At 46.6% G+C, this 22,481-nt stretch overlaps 1 protein-coding gene across 1 annotated transcript; it reads left to right on the top strand.

The window, feature by feature from the left end:
- Window positions 1–4,853: 4,853 nt before the first annotated feature.
- Window positions 4,854–22,249, top strand: Kdelr2 (KDEL endoplasmic reticulum protein retention receptor 2). The gene is made up of 5 exons (XM_075973772.1): window positions 4,854–5,082; window positions 13,716–13,816; window positions 18,585–18,743; window positions 20,600–20,852; window positions 21,186–22,249. Exons 1-5 carry the CDS (start codon window positions 4,992–4,994, stop codon window positions 21,218–21,220), a joined length of 639 nt encoding a protein of 212 aa, XP_075829887.1. The 5' UTR covers window positions 4,854–4,991; the 3' UTR covers window positions 21,221–22,249.
- The last annotated feature ends 232 nt before the right edge of the window (window positions 22,250–22,481 follow it).

Here is a 22,481-nt window from a genome sequence, read left to right as displayed (position 1 = left end):
AGTTCCCCTGCAGAACTACTGAGTTTATTGGGCTTACTTAGAGTGCATAGGGAGGAGATACTAGCAGGAGTGTAGGGAACCCCAAAGCGGCCACACTAGAAAGTCTTTACCCAGCATGAATGATGGCTTCCGTAGAGATGGAGCCCCCTTCCCAGAATATATCCTAGCACCTCCTGAGACCTGCGCCCCCAATCCAGGCCACTGTGCAATTATGGAAAAACTGCCCAAGACTGGCTTGGAGGAGGAGTGGGACGCTGGTGAGGGTCTACAGCCTGTCTGCACCCTCTCCTTCCATGAGGAAATGTTAACAGTCAGCACGGCCAGCTGGACTGGATCATCTGTGCAAGCAGGCACAACTGGACTCCCAAAGGATAGGGGATGTTTGGCCTGGGGGCGGGGTGTGGTTACCAAGGATGTGATGAATGATCCTAGCACCAAGGAAGCTTCAGAAGTCTCTAGGTCAGGGACACTTCACAGCTACCAGATTCTATCATGCAGGGCAAGGCCCTATACACACACACACACACACACACACACACACACACACACAGATACACACACAGACATACACACAGGCACACACACTTCTATACATTTCTATGCATCTTCCCCATCTCCATCGCATGTCTTCTGATCCTGCCTTCACCTCCTCCTATTCAGAGGTATTTTTTAAAAAGTAAGCCATACTACATTTACTTGTGTGTGTGTGTGTGTGTGTGTGAGAGAGAGAGAGAGAGAGAGAGAGAGAGAGAGAGAGAGAGAGAGATACCACAAAAGAGAGAGATGACTGTCAAAAGACAACTGTGGCAACTGGTTCTCTTCTTTGAGCATATGGATCCAGAGAGTTGAACTCAGCTCATGAGGGTTGGTAGTATGCATCTCCACCCTCTGAGCCGTCTTGTTGTCCTCTTCTCCCTTTAAGAGACTAGCCGGGCGGTGGTGGCGCACACCTTTAATCCCAGCACTCAGAAGGCAGAGGCAGGCGGATCTCTGTGAGTTCGAGGCCAGCCTGGTCTACAGAGCTAGTTCCAGGACAGGCTCCAAAGCCACAGAGAAACCCTGTCTCGAAAAAAAAGAAAGAAAGAAAAAACAAAACCAAAAAATCTTTATGTATGTATGCATACGTGTATGCATGTGCACATGACCATGTGAGTTCATGTACGCATTGCACATGACCATGTGAGTTCGTGTATGCATGTGCACATGACCATGTGAGTTCGTGTACGCATGTGGGAGGACAGTTTGCCAGAGTCAGTTTTCTCCCTTCACAAGATGTCAGGCTGAGGAGCAAGCACCTTTACCTGCTGAGCCATCTCGCGGGCCCTAAAAGCTAATTCTTCACCTGTACCATGCACTTGTCTTCCTGGGCACCCCGGCCTCTCAGTCCATCAGTGACAGAGGACACTGTTCCTTGGCTCTTTCTGCCCCTCTCCCCTCCCTCAGAGCCAGGCCTCCCTGGGCCACTGTCTCCCCCTGTCACCAATGTCCTCCACTCTCCTAGGCACGACACGGACTGGTGTCTCTGCTATCTCTTCCCTAAGCCCACTACTTGCCCACGCAGGAAACCTCAGGAACCTGTTCTCCTTATCTGCTGTGACCACAACCTTTGAACTGGGCTACTGCTTGCCCTCCCTTGGCAAATCTGCACACACCCAGGGTTCAGCTCCCAGGTGTTCTACCTGACACAGAGCTTCCTGTTGGTGCAGCTCTTTCCAGCTTCTCTAAACAGCAAGTGATCAGTAATTGCATGATCAACCAAACCAGAGTAACATGAAAAAAAGGGCGACCAAATTGCTCAAGAAAACCACCAGTGACTGCCAATACAATTTGATTGGTCGACTGTTTACCTAGCATTCAGGAAGCTCTGAGTTCCATCCGCAGACCACAGAAGTCAGGTGTAGAGTGCATTGCCTGCTATCTCAACATTCAAAGTCATCTTTGGCTTCTTATTAACTTTGAAGTCAGCCTGGGTGACGTGACACTCTGTCTCAAAAAAATGTTTGTTCAAAAGAAGAAGAAGCCGAGTGTGCCTAGGAAGCAGAGGCAGGCTTATCTCTGTGAGTTCAAGGCCAACCCGGAGTTTACACAAAAACAAAACAAAAGGAACAAAAGGCCACGCAGTGGTGGCACACGCCTGTCTTTAATCTCAGCACTTAGGGGCAGAGGCAAGCATTTCTCTGTGAGTTGAGGTCAGCCTGGTCCACAGAGTGAGTTCCAAGACAGCTTCCAAAGCTACACAGAGAAACTCTGTCTCGAAAAAAAAAAAAACCAAAAAAGAAAGAAAGGAAGGAAGGAGGAAGAAGAAGAGGAAGAAGAAGAAGAAGAAGAAGAAGAAGAAGAAGAAGAAGAAGAAGAAGAAGAAGAAGAAGAAGAAGAAGAAGAAGAAGAAGAAGAAGAAGAAGAAGCCGGGCAGTGGTGGTGCACGCCTTTAATCCCAGCACTTAGGTGGCAGAAGCAGGTGGATCTCTGTGAGTTTGAGGCCAGCCTGGTCTACAGAGTGAGTTCCAGGACAGCTAAGGTGGTTTACACAGAGAAACCCTGTCTCCAAAAACCTATAAAACAAAAGAAAGGGAAAAGAGAGTGAAAGAACGAATACTCCAGTTTGATACTATGTATCCAAGGCAAAACTTTGATAAATCATATCCATTTTACTGAAGAACGCCCTCTTCTGGCCTCTGAGGGCACTGCATGGGTACATGGAGGCAAATATTTATTCAAGTAAAATAAAAATAAGTCATTTTTTAAAATCAGACAGAATATTGAAAAGATCATTCCTGGAATGATGTCTCACTAAGTGAGCCCAACAGTGGGCTTAAAATTCCTCAGGGAAGGGAAATTGCCACCAATCACAGCAAACCTGACATGCAAGTGAGGGCCAATATTTGCACCAATCACAACAGCCTCTTTAGCTGTACCAGTAGTCGTTTTGATAGTGAAGTCCATCAGGCCTCAGTGGAAACAGTTGCAGGGTCATCTAGAGTTCAAATAAACTACTGATAACAAAAGGTCCATTCTTGCTGAGGCTCACTGGGACGGCAAGACGGCTTAGTGGAGGAAGGGTGCTTGCAGCCAAGCTTAATCACCTGAGTTGAATCCCCAGAGCCCACATAAGGAAAGGACAAGCTAAATTGCAAACTGTCTTTAGCCCTTCACTTGTGTGCCATGGCACATGCTCCCCCTGCCTCCTCTCTCTCCTCTCTCTCTCTCTCTCCCTCTCTCTCTCTCTCTCTCTCTCTCTCTCTCTCTCTCTCTCTCTCTCTCTCTCACACACACACACACACACACACACACACACACACACACACACACCATCATTGTGCAGCATTCTTAAGCTGTCTGGATTTCTGGTGCTGGCTCGAGTGGAGCCAGTCTGCTTGACTGACAGTTCTTTCTTTCAAGGTGGCCAGGGCTGCATAGGAAAGCCCAGGAACTGCCTATTCAGGACCCAAATTGCCCTGCCCCCAACATCCTTGCTTGTTTACAGGGAAATAACAGGAGTACTGGGAATAGCTTACAAGAATCAGTTGTTAACACTGATAGTAAGGCTGGGGAGATAACCAATCCAGGGCTGGGGCTGGGGACTTACCTCCAGACCTCATGTGTGTATATTAAGCATGTCACTGACTGGGTTATCGCTCCAGCCCCCTAACTGAATTTTTTTTTTTTTTTTTTGGTTTTTCGAGACAGGGTTTCTCTGTGGCTTTGGAGCCTGTCCTGGAACTAGCTCTTGTAGACCAGGCTGGTCTCGAACTCACAGAGATCCGCCTGCCTCTGCCTCCCGAGTGCTGGGATTAAAGGCATGCGCCACCACCGCCCGGCTCCTAACTGAATTCTTCAAATTTCTTCTTTATAAATGGCAAACAAGAAACACTGTAAATCCAGAAAGATTGCCAAAGACAAAAATTCGTAAGAAACCGAGTCCCAGTCTCCAGCACCCACATAAATGCCAGGCAGGTGTGGCAGAGCTTGAGCGGTGGAGATAGGGGACCCCTCAGCAAGCTGGCTAGCTAGACTAGCCAAATCAGCAAGTTCTGGGTTCAAGTGAGATGCTCTGCTTCAATCCATCCGTCGTAAAGTGCGCTAGGAGGCCTCACAGCACACCCGAGTGCACACACAAGCAAATGCACATATAAAAAGCAAAAACCAAGCTGAGGAAGAGGAAAGAAAAGAAGTGGTGGGATTGCACAGTGGTTAGAGGAGCTTGTCGTCAGTGGTGGGATTGCTCAGTGGTTAAAGCAGCTTGTCGTCAATCGAGACATCTTGATCCATTCTTGGAGACCCTCATGTTGGAAGGAGAGAACTGTATCGGATTGGATGTCCCCACGTGACCCACAAATAAATGTACTTTTAAATATTTATTTTTATTATTTCAGAGGTGTGTGTGCGTGGGTGTGTGTGGGTTTGTGCACGTGAGTGCAGGTGCCCTCAAAGGCCCAAAGCATCAAATCCCCTGGAGCTAGTGTTACAGGTGTTGTAAATTGCCCGGTGTGGGTGCTGGGAATTGAACTTGGGTTCTCTATAAGAGAAGCACGCGTTCTTAACTGCAGAGATTTTAACAATGCTTACTACTCCCACAAGGCCCCTAAGAGGGATACCCCTGCTGTCTTAGTAGGATAGGGGAGAAAAAGCAGTCGATCCTCACAATGGAGTGTCATTTCAAAACTTAAAAAAAGGAAATCGTTGGCAGCTGGGCGGAAACCCTGGAGACGGAAATTGCGGAGCACTCTGGGTCCTCCTCAGTCGGCAGCCCACGCGGGGTTGTAGGGTCCGGCAGCTCACGGACTCGGGGCCTTTAAGGGGCGTGGCAGGGGCGTGGCCCCAGCGGGCGCCCGCTCTCCCAGACTGCCCCGCGCGCGCGACGGCAGTTCGGCCACGTCCCTGGCCACGTCGCGCCCGCTCCCGCCATCTTTCGCCGCTTCCTCTCTCAGGGGCTGTCGCCGCGTCCTGAGTCGCTGCCGAGCCTCGGGGCCGCCGCGCCTACCGCCGCCGCCATGAACATCTTCCGGCTGACTGGGGACCTGTCCCACTTGGCGGCCATCGTCATCCTCCTGCTGAAGATCTGGAAGACGCGCTCCTGTGCGGGTGAGCGGTCGCCGGGGCGAAGCGCGAGGGGCAGGACCGCACGGAAGGACCCGTTCAGCCCTCGGTCGCTGCGAGGCTCGCGCGGGGCTCGCGATGGCAGGACACACCCACCTCGGCCGGCCCTGCGGGCCTTGAAAGCCCTCCGGGTGTGCACACGGGTTGGGGTGTCCGCCGCAGTCCTGGGTCCCCGGTCTGCGTTTGGTCCGCCCGCGAACTTGATCCGTCCGGGTGCAGAGCGCTAAACTGCCCCCCCCCTCCGCCCCGGGTCCCGCTGGATCTGAAAAGTTTAGGACGGGGTGTGTGGGGTTCTAGTAGGCGTGTCCCTCTCTTTGGGCTTTTGGGGGGCACCGCTGTGTCCCCAGGAATCAGTGGGAAACTTGCTCGAGGATGGATAGAACCGCGGGGCGGGCGAGCAGGGCCTGACGTGGCAGCCAGGCCACCCGCGAGGTGGGGCCGGCTGGAGGAAGAGGGCATCCTGCTCTTTATCCTGTTCTCTTCAGGGAGGCAGGACGGTGTCAGGTCAGACCTTTTACGGTTAAAAGGGCTGCACTCAAGTCTTGGGGTTCAGGATCTCGTCCATCATTTTAAAAAAAAAATGATGAAAAAAAGATGAGTTATTTGGCACAGTTTCGTGCTTCTTTGAGAAGCGAACTGGTTTTTTCTCTCTTGAGTGTGGCCATCTAGTAACTGGCTCTCTTAAGCTGCAAGCGCTGGGTACCACTGAAGTCTCCTCTGTGTTCTCATCTAGTTTCCTGGCTCCACGTCACCAGTGAGTTGGCCCTGTCCCTCCCTCCAAGTCATGCATATTTTATTGAGTATTGCAGAGAGGCACTAGAATGAACTTTGCACAAAAGCTGTGGATTTCTGCATGCCATTAAATTTTAAGACTCTTCTAAGTTTTAGATAATTTTTTGGTAAATATGATGGTGCTTGCCTGTAATCCCAGAACTTGAGAGGTAGAAGAAGCCTGAGGATCAGGAATTCAAAGATAGCATGGACCCTGTCTCCAAAAACAACCTGTCCACCCAAACCCAAAATACATTCTTAAAATACTGTCCTTAAACTTAATGCCATTGCCCCCAGTGAAATAGCTTTGTAAACTCAAATTTAATTTTTTTCAGAGACAGCAGAAGATAGGAGTTCTAGAGGACCTGGGTGATGGAGACGCCACCTATCTGGTTTATTAACAAATTTAACTCATCTAAAGTTAGCGCTACCCCTTTGCCTCTGCTGTCTGAAGGTCTCATCTCTCTCCCTGGAACGTAGTTGAGATCCAGGAAGTGAGCACAACCAAAAAAGACCTTTGATCAATCAAAGTGGATGTTACAAAGTCCTGGAAACGTCGTGTCTGGCTTGGAGGTGACCTGAGAGGCTCGATTGCGTGATTTGTGATGACAGCAGATTAATGGTCGCAGTTGTGATAGGGTGTGCATTTGGTCGTCAGCTTAGTGTTCTCTATGGTTCATCTCAGACAGCCCTTAAAATAACCGTGTGGGCAGGTACCCATGCTGGAGAAGGGAACCAGTCGTGGGGAGGGAAGCACAGTTTTGATGAAGCCAGGATTGAAACATAAGCAGTAATTCGTAATTTGGATTTCAAATTAACTCTTGCTTCGTCCTCTGCAGTTCGTCTGCACCTTTGATGCCAGTGCTTCGGGCGTTGTTGTTGTTGGACTCTGACACAACTTTCAGTCTTTAGCTTTCTTTCAAAATCTCTAAGACTCTTCATTCCTTAGGTTCTTCTGCCAAGTAAAGATTTATTTAATTGTGTGAGTGCTGGTTCCTGTGGAGGCCAGAAGATGGAGTCACAGACAGTTTTGAGCTGTCTAATGTGATACTGAAAACTGAACTTAGGTCCTTTGCAAGAGCAGTACATCCCCTTAGTGGCTGAACCATCTCTCCTGCCCCAAGAAATGGAGTTTTTTTTAAAAAAATTATTTTTTATGTGCATATATGTGTACCTATGTATTTATCACAAGTGTACAGAAAGCCCTTGAGACCAGAAGAGGGCGTCAGATCCTCTGGAATTGAAGTTACAGGCAGTCATAAGCCACCATGGTGCTACTGAAAACTGAACCCAGGTCCTCTACAAGAGCAGCAAGTACTCTTAACCATTGAGCTGTCCTGTCCCCTCCCCAGTAGAATTCTTAGGAGAACCTTGAATAACAAGGGAATGGAAGGTGGTGCTATTGAATATTCATTGTTTTCCTGGGAGATTAGAGTATTCCAGTTTAAGTGCCAAGATGGGAGGTAAGTGGGTAAGCTTAGTTCAGGTGTTTCCCAAGTGTTCTATGAAACCATCATCACTCTTGGACTCAGGGGTCCTCTTCATGATGCTATGTAAAATATCCTGGCCTCTCAAAAATGAAAATCACCAAGATCATTTATTCTGAATTAAATGCTGACTTATCCTAGCTTGTTTTTCATCTTAAGTTATAATAGTTGTTTAGTGACTTTGAGAAGGAAGAACTTGATCGGAGTTTCTCAAATATCTGGAACTTGAGCCATGTCTGTCCAGGTGGTTCTCAGCTTGAAAATGGGAACTTACGTTAGGATTTGAACACAGTGCTGAGCACCCCAGCACTCCCAAACCACAGGGATTCTCCCTAAGGGAGGACAAGCCAGGCTGGCAAGGAAGCGGGACATTCCGTTTTTTGAGTGTTCAGTGTGGCTTCAAACTTGAAATCCTCCTGCTTCAGCCTCCCTAGAACTAGGATTGCAGCTGTGCACTGCCACTCTGAGGACCTGTTTGATAGCTGGAGGCAGCAAGCTGATCTTGCTTGAGTGTAAATTCTGTGGCTGCATCTGGAAATGAAATGTAGAGTATTTTGTGTGCCTGAATTGCTGGGCATCTTATTGGTTAATTCTCAGATTGTCACTTTTTTTTTTGTTGTTGTTCTAAGCCCTTATCTAGGGTACTTTAGAAGAAGAAGGTATAGTATTTACTCATTTATGGTGCTGGAGTTTAAACCCAGAGCCTCGCTGAAGTCAAGCAAGTTCTTTACCAGTTCAACCAAATCCACATCCCAAAGCTGTGTGTTTAGGTGAAGTGCTTTCTGACGTTCCCTCTAAGTTGACAGTCACTGTCAGTGCTGAGCACTGAGGTGAGTAACCTCCAGCCTGCCTCCTTTGCTCGCTCCTTTTCTCCTAGCCATTGTGTAGTTACAAACTTTTCAACCTATCAGATTCGACAGGAGCAACTGTCCCTGTATTTCACATAGCTGAATGATTAATTTATTAATTAATACTTTTATTTATTTATTTGTCTTGCTAGTGTTGCGGATTGAACCTAGGACTTCATGATCTGTGCATGCTGGTCAAGCACCCTGCCACAGGACTCTATCCCCCAGTAGGAGTGCTTATTTTTGTTGTTCATGATACTGAATATTTGAAGCTTTTTTTTTTTTTTTTTTTTTTTTTTTTTTTTGGTTTTTCGAGACAGGGTTTCTCTGTGGTTTTTGGAACCTGTCCTGGAACTAGCTCTGTAGACCAGGCTGGTCTCGAACTCACAGAGATCCGCCTGCCTCTGCCTCCCGAGTGCTGGGATTAAAGGCATGCGCCACCACCGCCCGGCTTATTTGAAGCTTTTGCATCACATTCCTGGCTTCTTCTTGGAGCTGTTTCCTCTGTTCCTTTGAGGGCTAGTCTCTTAGTAATCAAGGCATGCATTGATTGACCACCCTCTGTGTACACAACAGTGAGACAGCTCAGCAGCAGATGGCAGCAGTTTCCAGTCTAAGGCTGCAATGGCAGAACCCTTGGTTCCATCCCTGCATCGTATAAACTGAGCATGGCAGTGCATGCTGTAATCTCAGCATTCTGGAAGTAGACACAGGAGGACCAGAAGTTCAAAGCCATCTTTGACTGTGAAAAATCTTGAGAGAATAAAAAAGATGCTGCAGTGGGAGAATGCTTGTTCAGCATGTGTAGCATGTGTGAGGCCTGGGTTTGAGCCTTAGCATTGCACAAAGAAAGGTGCAGGTCAGGTGAGACGGTAAATCATGTGTGAAGAGGTACAGACATGGGTGTCAAGCCATAAGGGCAGTAACTTCTGTGAGTGTGAAGTGGACACCTGCTGTGGCTTCCCAGCTGGAGTGTCAAGACTGCCGACCAAGAGTGCTTCTGTAGCCAAGGACAGTGTTGAGTTGCATGCCTTCCTGCATCCCTGCAGTGCTGTCCTCACAGGTGTGTGCTGTCATGCCAGTTTATGGAGTGCTGGGCTTTCGTGCTTACCAGCCAAGCACTGTCCCTGCGCCACATCTCCAACCACAAAACAGATGTAAATAGACATGTTTGCGTAGAATTTACACTGGTAAAGCTACAAACAGGTTGGAGAGATGGCTTGTTGATGCACTCGCTGCTCTTCAGTTCTCAGCAGCCATATGGGTGGCCCCAGGGTACCTAATGCCCTCTCTGTCCTCACTGAGTACCCCCACACACATAAATAGAATCTAGAAAATAAAAATAAGTAGAAAATATAAAAATTATAAATATAAACATAAATCCACAAGGAAAATTATAAATAATTCAAATGTCCAGTGGTCTCAAATATTTTTATGTCCACACTGAACATTGTGAAGACATTAAACAGGATGGAATCAGACATGTGTATTCTTAGGAGGAAAAGATGATTCCAAGATATGACTTCGAACAGCGGGTTGTAAAACACAAGGTTACTTTAAAGGGTAAAAATGTATGTGGTACACATATAAACATGAATGGAAAGGGGACTTTAAGGGCTAGTGCAATGGCTCAGCAGTTAAGACCCCCTGCTGCTCTTGCAGAGGACTTGGATTGGCTCCCTGGTGCCTACATGGGGCTAACAATGATCTGTAATTCCAGTTCCAGGGACTCTGACTGCTTCTGGCTTCCATAGGCACCAAGCACCCATGTGGTGCACATACATACATGCGGCTAGACACTCATACATATAAAACTAAATACTTTTTTTTTTAGAAAGGGAGGGACCTTAAAATAGCTCATACACTTAAAAGGAGATGAGAGTGCTCTTTAAAAGATTGGGACTGGAGAGGTGGCTGTCATTGAGAGCTTTTCCTGGTTTTCTAGAGGACTTGGATTGGGGTCTGATACCCCCTTGTGGCCATTGCAGGCACCTACACTCATGTGCACTTCGCCCACAAAGACTTAAATTAAATTAAATTAATGAAGATAAATCCTATAAAAGAGAAGATCTTCTACTCATCTGTATATTTTAGCCCATTTGGAAAGGTTTAAGAATGATATGTACTTTTAAATATTGGCTGTTGTTTCTCAAGTGTTCACAACAGCATGTGTACTATAAAGCACTTTCCTCCACCGTTTCAGCATTCTCAATAAATTAGTGTAATCTGTGTTTGACAAGCAGAGATAGTGGAATTAGGGTGGCATAGAATAAGTCCAGCCTTACACAGCAACTTGACTGAATTGGAACCTAGACCCTCTGGTTCCAAAACCTCCCTTCCTGCTGAGAATCTAACCCAGAGCCTTGGACACGCTAGACACTACCAGTGAGCTACATTCTCTGCCTAACATAAGATCCTGCCATGTAGCCCAGGCTAGCTTTGAACTCTGATCTTCCTGATTACAGCAGATAGGCTGGGATTGCAGGCTGCTTCTGCCATGTCTGGCTGTGAGACTGTTCTTAAGTGTTGAGTTGTGGAGTCCAGAGAAAGGTCATGAGTTTTAAAAGAATGTCCAAGCTGGGGGCGCAGGTGCACATTTGTAATTCCAGCACTTGGAGGGATGGGGGTGGGGACTAGGGTAAGGAAGTCAAGACCAGTTTTGACCCACAGCAAATTCAAGATCAGCTGTGTCCACCAAAAGAAAAAGGGTTTTGTTTTTTAAATTTAGACTGTCCAGATCCTTTGAGAGACTCTTAGGATTGCAACCTCTCCGGGTGGCCTGACCAACAGTGCTTGGTGGCCTCTCTGCTGTTACTAGAATCTCCTTCCTTTGGATAAACCAGTAGGAATGTCAGAAACCCAACTTTGAACTTCACTGTAATTTAAAGTCCTGTGGGCTCAACTGTGGAGATGTGGGCTTTCATAAGCCTTGCTGAGCTCTGTGGGGAAGGACAAGAATGAGTGATACTAATTTAAAGGGTTTTGCTCTTGAATGTAACTGGAAGATGCATTAGGTATCAGGGCGTCAGTCTGGAGTGCTCTTAAGTGCTTTGTACGTGTTCACCTGGGAACTTTTTTTTTGTTTGTTTTTGTTTTTGTTTTCGAGACAGGGTTTCTCTGTGGTTTTGGAGCTTGTCCTGGAACTAGCTCTTGTAGACCAGGCTGGTCTCGAACTCACAGAGATCCGCCTGCCTCTGCCTCCCAAGTGCTGGGATGAAAGGCGTGCGCCACCACCACCCGGCTCACCTGGGAACTTTTATTTTGGTTTGGTTTGGTTTTGGTTTTTCAGGGTTTCTCTGTAGCTTTGGAGCCTGTCCTGGAACTAGCTCTTGTAGCCCATAGCCTGGGAACTTTTTGATCCAAGATCAAGTTGGTATTGCCTGAGATTGTAACTCAGTAATGAGGGTCTTGCCTACCATGAGGCCCTGGGTTTGACTCTAAGGACTGCAGGCAGGCAGACCGCCCAGCTCTGCTGATCCATCAGTAGACAGATAAGGTAGCAGCTATTCAATTCCATCCTAATCCCAGGTGATTCTTGCCCACCTCCTCCTATCTTTAGCTTGAGATTTCTTCCTTCTGTGATGAGTCACCTTTAAGTGAAAAAGAGAAAAGCTGTTACTTGCTAGTCAAGCTCCAGACCAGGGAGAATGGTTGCCACATCCTTTAAGCGTCCGAGATTCCCAGATGGTAGTTCCTGTGCGGATTCCACACCATCGCACATACCACCTGGCTTCTCCTTTGCCCAGTGCTCACTCAGGGTGTCTCACCCTCCCACCTGTAGTAAGATAGGGCAGAGCCCAGGGCACATTATCTGCTTCCTGTCCTAGAGACACAGTAGGACTCAGATCCTCTGCAAGTTTCATCCAGAGACTGCCCATGACATGAAGACAAAATGAATTCCATTTTCTTTTGAACATGTGTTTTTCTAGACCCTACTACATGTCAGGTCTAGTGCACAGCACAGGAAGTACTAAAGGGAATGAGGCACAACCTCCACAAGAGACTTCTGTGTCTATTGGAGGCTGTGGAGGGCACAGGAACCAGACCATCAAAGCTGAGTCAGTGTGTGTGAGGCCTGAGGGCGTCTCAGGTGTCCTTGCCTTCCACCATCTTTGAGCCCCTCTGGGGGTTCTCTATCTCCACTGCCCATCTTTCAGTAGAAGGATTGTGATGGCAAGTGCCTGCTGCTGAGCCTGGCTTCACATGGCTTCTGGGGATCCTCTCACACGCATGAGCCAGCTCCACAGAGTGTCTTCTAGTGTCCGTGGAGAAGCCAGGGCAGCAGCTGGCATGAAGTGCCCGGGGGATGAATCAGCAGCACTAAGGAAGGGAGTCTCCAGAGGTGGTAGCTGTTCAGTTGGGTCTCAAAGGACAGTGATGAGCTAGCACTCTTGACTTGAGTGCAGGGATGCTGATTGGTAAGCATGTACCTGGCACCAGAGCCCCACTGGAACAAAGCCTTTTTTGGCAGACTGCCCGTCTGTGTTCTGTTTTATTGAAAAGACAACTGGAAAATTCTCAGGACTTCACCAAATATCCCATAGGACCTGTCTGTGGCTCCTGTCTTTCTTGCCCCAGTGTGTAGCATCTGCTTCGACATTTTCCCTCTGAAACAGTAATCTCTGGTAGAAAGAAGCCCCCCTTTCTGAGGAAAGCAGTAAGCAGATCGGCTGCCCAGCTCTGCCCTAGGTCCTTGCATGGAAGCAGTCAGCTTTCCTTCTTTCTACTCCTTTGTGAAGGAGCTTGTCACGCCTAAAGAGAAAGGTCTTCCGTCCAGGCTTGTTGTTTCTGTAAGCTGTAAATGACCTGAGAAAGTCAAAGAGTGCACTTAACCATGTTCCGCAGGAGAGAAAGGAGTGGGAGTGGAGAGAGCTCTCTTCTGGGTTCATGCTCTGCGCTGTGTGATGGGTGGACTGTGCACTGCCGCTGAGGCGGTCAGCTTCGGATCCCAGTCACCTTCCAATTGTCATAGATTGCTCCGTCTGCAGCATCTTGAAATTCACACAGACGTGTGGGCAAGGTCCCCTGTATAATGTGATCTGGTTTCCCCACCTGAGCTGTGGCTGCCCTGCTCTGCAGGGTGTATCCGTTTTTATTATGTATTGTACCGAGACAGGGTCTCTGTACAGCTCAGGCAGGCCTGGAACTCAGTCTTCCTGCTCCAGCTTCCCGAGTGTTGGGAACTCAGGCGTGTGCCAGCACAGCCAATCTCAGGAGTTAGGCATATGCGAGTCATACGGAGCTGTTTGAGCTCAGTCCTTGGAGGGTAGACATCTTGGTGTATTGGTGATGTTGTAAGAAAGTCCTCCATAGGAGGACCAGTAAGGAGAGCCAAAACGGGGTGTTGTAAGGAAGAAAAGCTTTATTTTCTCTGGTTTTATCAGTTGTCCCCAGGCTTGGGCCTTTGACCCCAAGTGCCTTCTCCCTGTCTGCGGACTTGCTGTCCAGGGTGATCTCAGGAGCCAAAGTTCTTCCCCAGGGCTATCCTAACTCTCACTTTTTTTTTCTTCAGGCATTTCTGGGAAAAGCCAGCTTCTGTTCGCACTGGTCTTCACAACTCGTTACCTGGATCTTTTTACTTCATTCATTTCCCTCTATAATACATCTATGAAGGTATGGTATGACATCAGCTCCAGCACACCTACCCCCATGTGCACACCTAGGGGAACTAGTCGCTTTTTTTTTTAACTTAAATTCTCTAAGAATAGATACGCTATTCTGTTAAAATTTTTCATTTTCAATGTGTGTATGTGTAAATGCAGGCAGCACATGCTGTGATACCCGCATGGTGACCAGAGGGCACTTTTGGGAATAAGTTCTGTCCTTCCTCCAACCCAGGTTGTCAGCCTCAATTGGCAAGGGCTTTTACCTACTGATGCACCTTGCTGATGTGTCTGTGTGTCTGTCTCTAGAGATGTCTGAGCTTCCAGTCATAGTCACCCCATTGCACTCTCTTGTCCCCTTCAGCTTTCATGTCTTTTGCTTTATTTCTTGATTTTTCTAGTGTTGGGAATCGACTGGGGCCTCACATTCTGCACTTTACAGCACCCTCTCCGTACCCAACACTTTGTGTTTGAAAGCATCTTAATAAATATAGGTTAAAGTGGGCATGCAGTATTCGGGTTTATGATCTTTGCTAAAAGTCAAATTTGAGAGCTGGTGAGGTGGCTTAGTGGGTAAGGAGACTTACCACCAAGCCTGACAATTTGAGTTCAATCCTGGGGACTCGAGTGGTGGAAAAAGAGAACCAACTCCTGCAAGCTGTCCCTTAACTGCCACACGCATACACAAACACATATATCAAATAAATAAGTGTTGAAAAAATTAAGGAAAAAAGAGCAAGTTTGAGTTACTTGTAATCATTTTGTTCAGGGCTCTAGTAACCAGGAAATATTTGACTGTCTTAAAAATGGCTAGCTTGGGCTAGGAAGGTTGCTCAGTCTGTACAATGCTTCCATGTCAGCGTGAAGTGTCAGTTTGATCCTCAGCACCTGTATAAGTTGTGCGTGGGGGCACTCACTTGTAATCCCTGCTCCAGGGTGGTAGAGAGAGGATTCCCCAGGGCTCAGTCCTGCCAGCCTAGTCTGACTGCTGAGCCCTTTGTATCAAGAGCTCCTTCGGTGGAACGGTGACTCAGCAGTTAAGAATACATACTGCTCCTACAGAGAAACTGAGTTTGGTTCATAGCACCCACATCAAGAGGCTTACAACAGTCTGTAGCTTCAGATGGTCTTACATCTTTCAGATGTAGTTCAGATGTTTCTTCTGTCAGGTATATACTTTACATACACATAAATTAAAATAACTCAAATACCTAAGGTCAATCTCTTTCTTACACACACACAGGAACACAAACCTGGATAAATGCATATATCCAGGATAACTAGGTTGTTGTCTGATAGATGAAACTGCAGGTACTGCGGATGGGAGAGTCAGAGCCCTCTCTTCTACGGAGTCCCAGCTCTCAGCACAATCCTGCTTGCTTGCTTGCTTGTGGAGCCAGAACCCAGCTGTGGGTTACAGGCAGGGCCCTGGGAAGCTCCCGGCTACAGTAAGCCTGGACTAGGTATGGTCCAGAGGGGGCTCAGTGTGGGTGCATCTACATGTGTGCTTTCTTTATTAATAAATGTCTAGGTTAAAACCAACAGTTTTAATACATGCCGATGATTTACAAACATAAATGCATAATGAGGCCTGGGAACTGTTTAGTGTCATTGTGGGGTTAAGGGTTTGGTGATTACCCTCATTTCCGCATTTAAGTCATTTGCCCAGTGTTTTCCTAATTAGGTTTCTAATTGGGTTGTATTTCCTAGGAAGAAGGAGTAACAAGACAGTGTGGTCCTATCCCAGACATCTCTTTTCATGATTGAAATCTGCATTTGATTCTTAGGCCTGAGTGTCTGCAGTTTACAAATTGATATAATTTCAGAATACTAGGCTTTTCCTTGGGGCTGGGTGACCTTTTGAAGATGAAAGAACACAGGACTCAATTGTAAGCCCTTGGACAGTTCTGTTGCTCTGTACCCAAAACTGCTGTCTTAGAGGCAGAATTGTTTTACAAACTGGCTTTCAGGGGGATGGGGAGACAGCTCAGCAGTTAAGAGCATTTGCTGCTCTTGCAGAGGACAGGAGTTCAGTACTCAGCATCCACAGCAGCCTGTGATTCCAGCTCCAGCTGGTTAAGAGCACTGGCTGCTCTTGCAGAGGACTTGGGTTCAATTCCCAGCACCTACATGTAACTTAAGACCCAGAGGATCCATTGCCCTCTTCTGACCTCATGGGCACTAGGCACACATGTAGTGTACATACATAACTAATAATTAATTAAATCTAATTTTTAAAGCAGTGTGAACTTAACATCTTAATTGATGAGCCATCTCTTCAGCTCCAAAATTTATTTTTGCTTTATGTGTGTATGTATGTGCATGTTTGTATGTCTACAAAGGCCCGAAAAGGGAGTAAGATCCCGACTCATGCTGCTCTTGCAGAGGACGCTACTTCAGTTCTCAGCACCCAGATCATGTTGCCTGTAACTCCATTCCAGGGAATCCAGCCCCTTCCAGTCTGCAGGCATCACACACAAGTGCACAAACACACAGTCAGACACATAGTATTTAAAAATACAATCTTTTTAAAAATAATAGTAAGGGCTGGAAAGGTGAGCTCAGTGAATTAGATCACTTTTTGCCCTTGCAGAGGACTTGACGCCTGTAACTCCAGTTCTAGGGACTTTGATCCCTTCTGCCTGTGGAGAGCACTAGACAGGTGTACATATATACATGCAGGCAAAACACTTACAAAATAAAAACCTAGAATCTTAAATAGTAATAATCTTAAACAAACAAAGCTAACTTTTGGCTTTGCTTTGTTGCAATACCAGACTGAATTTCATAACAACAATCTGGATATTTATTGTTTTTTTTTTATTGTTTTTTTCCTTTCTTTCTTTATTTTTTTTATGGATATTTATTGTTAAAGTAACACAATATTTTACACTTTAATATGTCCATTTATTTTGCGTATATCTGTAATGTACATGTACGGATGCACACATGGTGTGATGTAAGTGTACATGTACGGATGCACACATGTTATGATGTAAGTGTACATGTACGGATGCACACATGTTATGATTTAAGTGTACATGTACGGATGCACGCATGTTATGATGTAAGTGTACATGTACGGGTGCACACATGTTATGTGATGTTTTACTCTTGGCTTTTTGAGGGACTCACCACCCAGCTCCCAAATAAATCACACACAGAGTCTTATTCTTAGTTATAAATGCGTGGCCTTAGCTTGGCTTGTTTCTTGCCAACTTTTCTTATATTATCCCGTCTACCCCTTGCCTCTGGACTTCTGTCTTTGTCCATTTCTGTACGCCTTTCTTTGCTTCTTTCTCTGCTTGCTGTGTAGCTGGGTGGCTGGGTGGCTGTGTAGCTGGGTGGCTGTGTAGCTGGGTGGCTGTGTAGCTGGGTGGCTGGGTGGCTGTGTAGCTGGGTGGCTGGGTGGCTGGCCCCTGGTGTCCTACTCTCCTTGTTCTCTCGTTTGTTCCTTGCTCTCCTGGTCTCGCTTCTCGTATTTATACTCCCTGCCTGCCAACCCCGCCTATTCTTGTTTCTGCTTCACTATTGGCTGTTCAGCTCTTTATTAGGACCATCAGGTGTTTTAGACCGGCCCAGTAGCACAGCTTCGCAGAGTTAAACAAATGCAGCGTAAACAAAAGTCACAGACCTTACACTAATATTCCCCAGTACAGACATGACAGTGCTCGAGTGTGGGGTCAGGATCCCTTGAAGGAGTTGGTCTCCTTTCAGCACATATGGCCCAGAGATTACACGCCAGTCTTCAGGCTTCGCCCTAAGTGCCTTTACCCACCAAGCCATCTTCTGGCCCTAAACAAATGAGTGCAGTTTAAGCAAAAGCCACTGTGGCAAAACTTTAACCTGCATTACAGTGCTTATCTTATCTTTACAAAAAAAGCTAGCCAAAGAAGTGTTAGACAGAAGTCCTTGGTTCAGAACTGCAGTGAACTTTGCAATCTTTTCCCTCTAAGGCTGCTGTGTCATAGGTAAGATGAGATGCAAAGCCTGTTTCTCTCAAGTTTCCTACACTCTTAAAATACATGCTTAACATTTGATCCAGCCAACCTGCTCCAATGTATAAATGCAAGAGAAATGAAACTTAAATTCTCACAAAGGCTGTAACCCATCTTCCAACTGGAGACAGACACTTCCCCTTTAACTAATGAGTGAGTGAGCAGACCTTGATGCACCTGTACACTAGACCTCTGCTCAGCACAGAGGAAATAGGCCAGAGGTTACGGCACATTGGGTAAGAATGCTTGCTGCTCATTGGGTAAGGTTGTGAGGCCTGGAGCTCAAGTGCCAGGACCCACATTTGACAGCTTACATCAGGTTTACAGTAGGCTGTAGTTCCAGCTTCAAGGGATCTGGTGCCCTCTTCTGATCCCCGTGGGTGCATATGTACACATTCAAAAATAAAAAGGTTTTGATCTCTAAAAAGGAAAATTACTAATGTATGTAGCAACTTTGGCAGACTCTCAGACACAGTGTGCCATCTGAAGAAGACAGGTGCAGAAAGCAATGTGTTGTTTGACTTCACTCATGGGACATTCTAGAAAAGGCAAACTGGAGCCTGGAGGGGGCTTACCTACAAAGAGCAACAGGGTCAGATTTGGGTGATAGAACTGTCCTGTGTCCTGCGTCCTGCTTGTGGTGGGTGTGTGACTCAGGAGTGTAAACCAGCCAGAAGTGTGTGTGTGAGAGAGAGAGAAGCTGACTAGGTGGTGGTACGGTAGGTAGTGTTTAGGAACAGTTGCAGTGTGCTCCTAACCTGGTGTCTCTCCTTTGCCTAGCTCATCTACATTGCCTGCTCCTATGCCACGGTGTACCTGATCTACATGAAATTTAAGGCCACCTATGATGGAAATCACGATACCTTCCGAGTGGAGTTTCTGGTGGTTCCTGTGGGAGGCCTCTCATTTCTAGTCAATCATGACTTCTCTCCTCTTGAGGTTGGTTAAGGGTTTTACTGGTCACATCTGGTTCCTGTTAACAGAAAATGAATTATTCCTGTTTTCTTCCCTTAGTTTTGCTGTTTGACAGACTTCTGGTACAGCATACACTGTTGTAATAGATTGGTATATTGGAATTAAAGCGCCTGGGTACTTGGGTGTCTGCCGGAGGTTTATTGCTGGATGTTTCCCCAAACTAAGCCTGGTGTTGTGGTACATGCCTCTCATCCCCACTTGGGAAGCAGAGGCAAAAGGATCAGGAGCTCAAGGCCATCCTCGGCTACATAGTTTGAGGCCAGTGTGAGCTATATAAGACCTTGTCTCAATAAAAGAAAGTGGGGGGATGAGAAGGTCTGGAGAGATATCTGCTAGTAGAGTGTTGAGCACCCGAGTTTGCACTCCAGAACCCATATGAAAAATGGAGGTGTAGTGGTGCATATAATCCCAAGTGTTGGGCAGGTTGAGATAATAGATTGCTGGGGCTCACTGTGAGCCAGCCCAGCTTACTTTGTTGTTGTTGTTTGTTTGTTTTGAGACAGAGTTTCTTTGTAGCTTTGGAACCTGTCTTGTAACTCACTTACACTAAAGGCGTGTGTCACCACCGCCTGGCTTCCAGTTTACTTATAAGGCTAATGAAAGACCCTATCCCTAAAAAGAGGTGGATGGCACCTAAGGAATGACCCCTGAGCTGTTCTCCAGCACTAGTGCACATGTGCACACACACTGAAAATGCAGGGGCTTCCTAACTTCTGACGGGGGTGTGACCATTTATTGACAGACTCATTGCTAGTTGAAAAAACATGCTGGGCTGTGGTGGTTCACACCTTTAATCCCAGCACTCAGGAGGCAGAGGCATCTCCAAGTTCAAGGCAAGCTGGTCTACAAAGTGAGTTCCGAGTTCCAGGACAGCCAGGGCTACACAGAGAAATCCTGTCTCAAAAAAGAAGAAGAAAGAAAGAAAGAAAGAAAGAAAGAAAGAAAGAAAGAAAGAAAGAAAGAAAGAAAGAAAGAGAAATCTTTTTTTTTTTAATTGATTTTTATTGAGCTCTACATTTTTCTCTGTTCTCCTCCCTGCCTCTCCCCACCCCTTCAACCCTGCCCCATGGTCCCCATGCTCCCAATTTACTCAGGAGATCTTATTTTTTTCTGCTTCCCGTGTAGATTAGAACCATGTATATCTTTCTTAGGGTCCTCATTGTTGTCTAGGTTCTCTGGGATTGTGATTTGTAGGCTGGTTTTCTTTGTTTAAAAACCGTTTATGATACATGTGATAATTGTCTTTCTGTGTCTGGCTTACCTCACTCAATATGTTTTCTAGCTCCACCAATTTGCCTGCAAATTTCAAGATGTCATTATTTTTTTTTCTGCTGTGTAGTACTCCATTGTATAAATGTACCACATTTTCCTTGCCAACCTAGCACATTGTAGACTATGGTTTCCTGTCAGTGCAGGAGGTGCACTGTGACTGGCTGGGACCTGCAGCTCTGCTGCTCAGCATCGTAGTACATCCCACTAGCCCAGACATAAAAATTAAGTGTGGTTTCTAGTGAGTGTATGTTGTTTTCGTATTGTTGCAAAGTTGAAGAATTGTCAGGCAGAGCCATCTGTAGTGGAAAAATAAGGGCAGTTGGTGGAGAATCAAGAGAAACAGTGACAGAAAGCAGGGTGGGTTGGGGACTCTGGATCTGAAGTGAGATGAGCCCACACAGGAACACTTTTCATGTGGATTCATGGTAGGTAAGACATGACAATTCCCTTACCCAGCTCATCTTAGGAAGCTCACCCAACCTCTTAAATGGTGTCCTATGTGGTAGCTGGTTGCTCCCCCCAGCTGAAGCTGGCCTCCTGTCTTTCAGATCTTATGGACCTTCTCCATCTACCTGGAGTCCGTGGCCATCCTTCCACAGCTCTTTATGATCAGCAAGACCGGCGAGGCTGAGACCATCACCACCCACTACCTCTTCTTCCTGGGCCTCTACCGTGCTCTGTACCTCGTCAACTGGATCTGGCGTTTCTACTTCGAGGGTTTCTTTGATCTCATTGCTGTGGTGGCTGGTGTGGTCCAGACCATTCTCTACTGCGACTTCTTTTACTTATACATTACAAAAGGTATGTCATGTCTGTCTTCAGTCATAGCTGCAGATTCTGTCAAGGACTTGCTTGCCCAGCTCTCCTGAGACAGGGTTTCTCTGTGTAGCCTTGGCTGTTCTAAAATTTACTCTGTAGACCAGGCTGGCTTGGAACTCAGAGATCCGCCTTTCTCTATCTCCCAGATGCTGGGATGAAAGGCGTGCATCACCACCGCCTGGCCTGGCTGTTTTTTTCTATTGCTGTTATTTCCTTATACTTGTGCGGCATGTGTTGAGACAAGGACTAGGGAGAAGGGAACTAAACTTGTTCATACAGTGACCTCTTGTTTCTGTTCTTTTCTGTCAAATCCAGTACTCAAGGGAAAGAAGCTCAGTCTGCCAGCGTAAGTGCCAAAGACCACCAGCAGCCTCTGTCCTTCAGGGTGCTCGGACAGGATCTCACCACAGCGAGGGCGCGGGATGCTCAGTGCGGAGAAGCAGAGATGGCTCCTTCTGTCGCAGCCGCTCCCTGTGGCTCTGCAGGGATGCAGAGGAAGGGACCAGGAGGCTCTGTCCACTGCATCCTGCCTTAGCTTTTTTATTACTATGTACAAAGAGTTTTTTACACAAAGAAACTTAATGCTGTGTTAATAAATTCAATGTGTAGATGAATTGGGGCAGTTCCAAAAGTGACAGTTTTGTACAGAATAAGTACAAGCCTTTTTTATTTTTTGAAAATTCGTTGAGATGGTCGCTTCTTTGTGTCTACAATGAAATTATACTCAACACTTGGTAGATTATTCAAACATCTGTCAAACTTCCATGCTATTTATTTCATTTTTTTGCCAAAAGATGAGTTGTGTTTGAAATCTGAAACACTGTGTTCCATTGGTGTTTCTGCTCAAATCAGTCCTCATTGCCCTGAAAATCCTTCCCCAGATGTCAAAACACTACACTTCAGGTCCGCGAGAGTGGCTGGCAAGGCCTAGACTTTTCATTATCAACTCATCAGGTTCCCAGTGGAAACAGCGTCGGCTGATGCTCACCAAACACTCACCCTTCATCCCTGCTGAGACGTGGCAGCTTGAGTTTGTCCAGAAGGTGTGGAGAGCCCACCACACCCAGAGGTTCTGAGACTCCTGCCTTCTGAATACGGAGAGTGGAGGGTATTGGCTATTTGGACAAGCGCTCTGCTCCTCTGAGGACAGGACACAAATGGCTACCTGTCGCTGTCAGTCACAAATTCCAAGGATCACTTCAACCATGTCAGATTCAAATATTTTCATTTGTGCTTTTGGTGATAAAATGATTGGCAATCTTTTTAATTGGCAACACCAATTGTCATTCCTTACACTTTTTAGGTTTGTTTTTTTAAACTGGGCTCTTGCATGACCTACCTTGTGTTAACATCCTAAATAAACATTTTATTAAACAGAACATGCAGTCTTTTCTATGAATTAGGCTTCTAAAAATTGTGTTACAATGCAGCCAAAGCTCTACAGGGCTGCACGCAGCTCTACGAGGGGCTGGAGAGATGGCTCTGTGGTTAAGCACTTGCCGTTGTTACAGAGTTCAATTTGCAGCTCCCACATGGTGGCTCACAACTACCTCTAACTCCAGTTCTGGGGGATCTGACACCATTTTCTGGGCCCTAAGGGCACATGGATGC

Source organism: Microtus pennsylvanicus, chromosome 1, assembly GCF_037038515.1.
Source record: "Microtus pennsylvanicus isolate mMicPen1 chromosome 1, mMicPen1.hap1, whole genome shotgun sequence".
Classification (NCBI taxonomy): Eukaryota; Metazoa; Chordata; class Mammalia; order Rodentia; family Cricetidae; genus Microtus; species Microtus pennsylvanicus.
The sequence above is the reverse complement of the archived record's forward strand: the minus strand, read 5'-3'. Positions and strand labels throughout refer to the sequence as shown.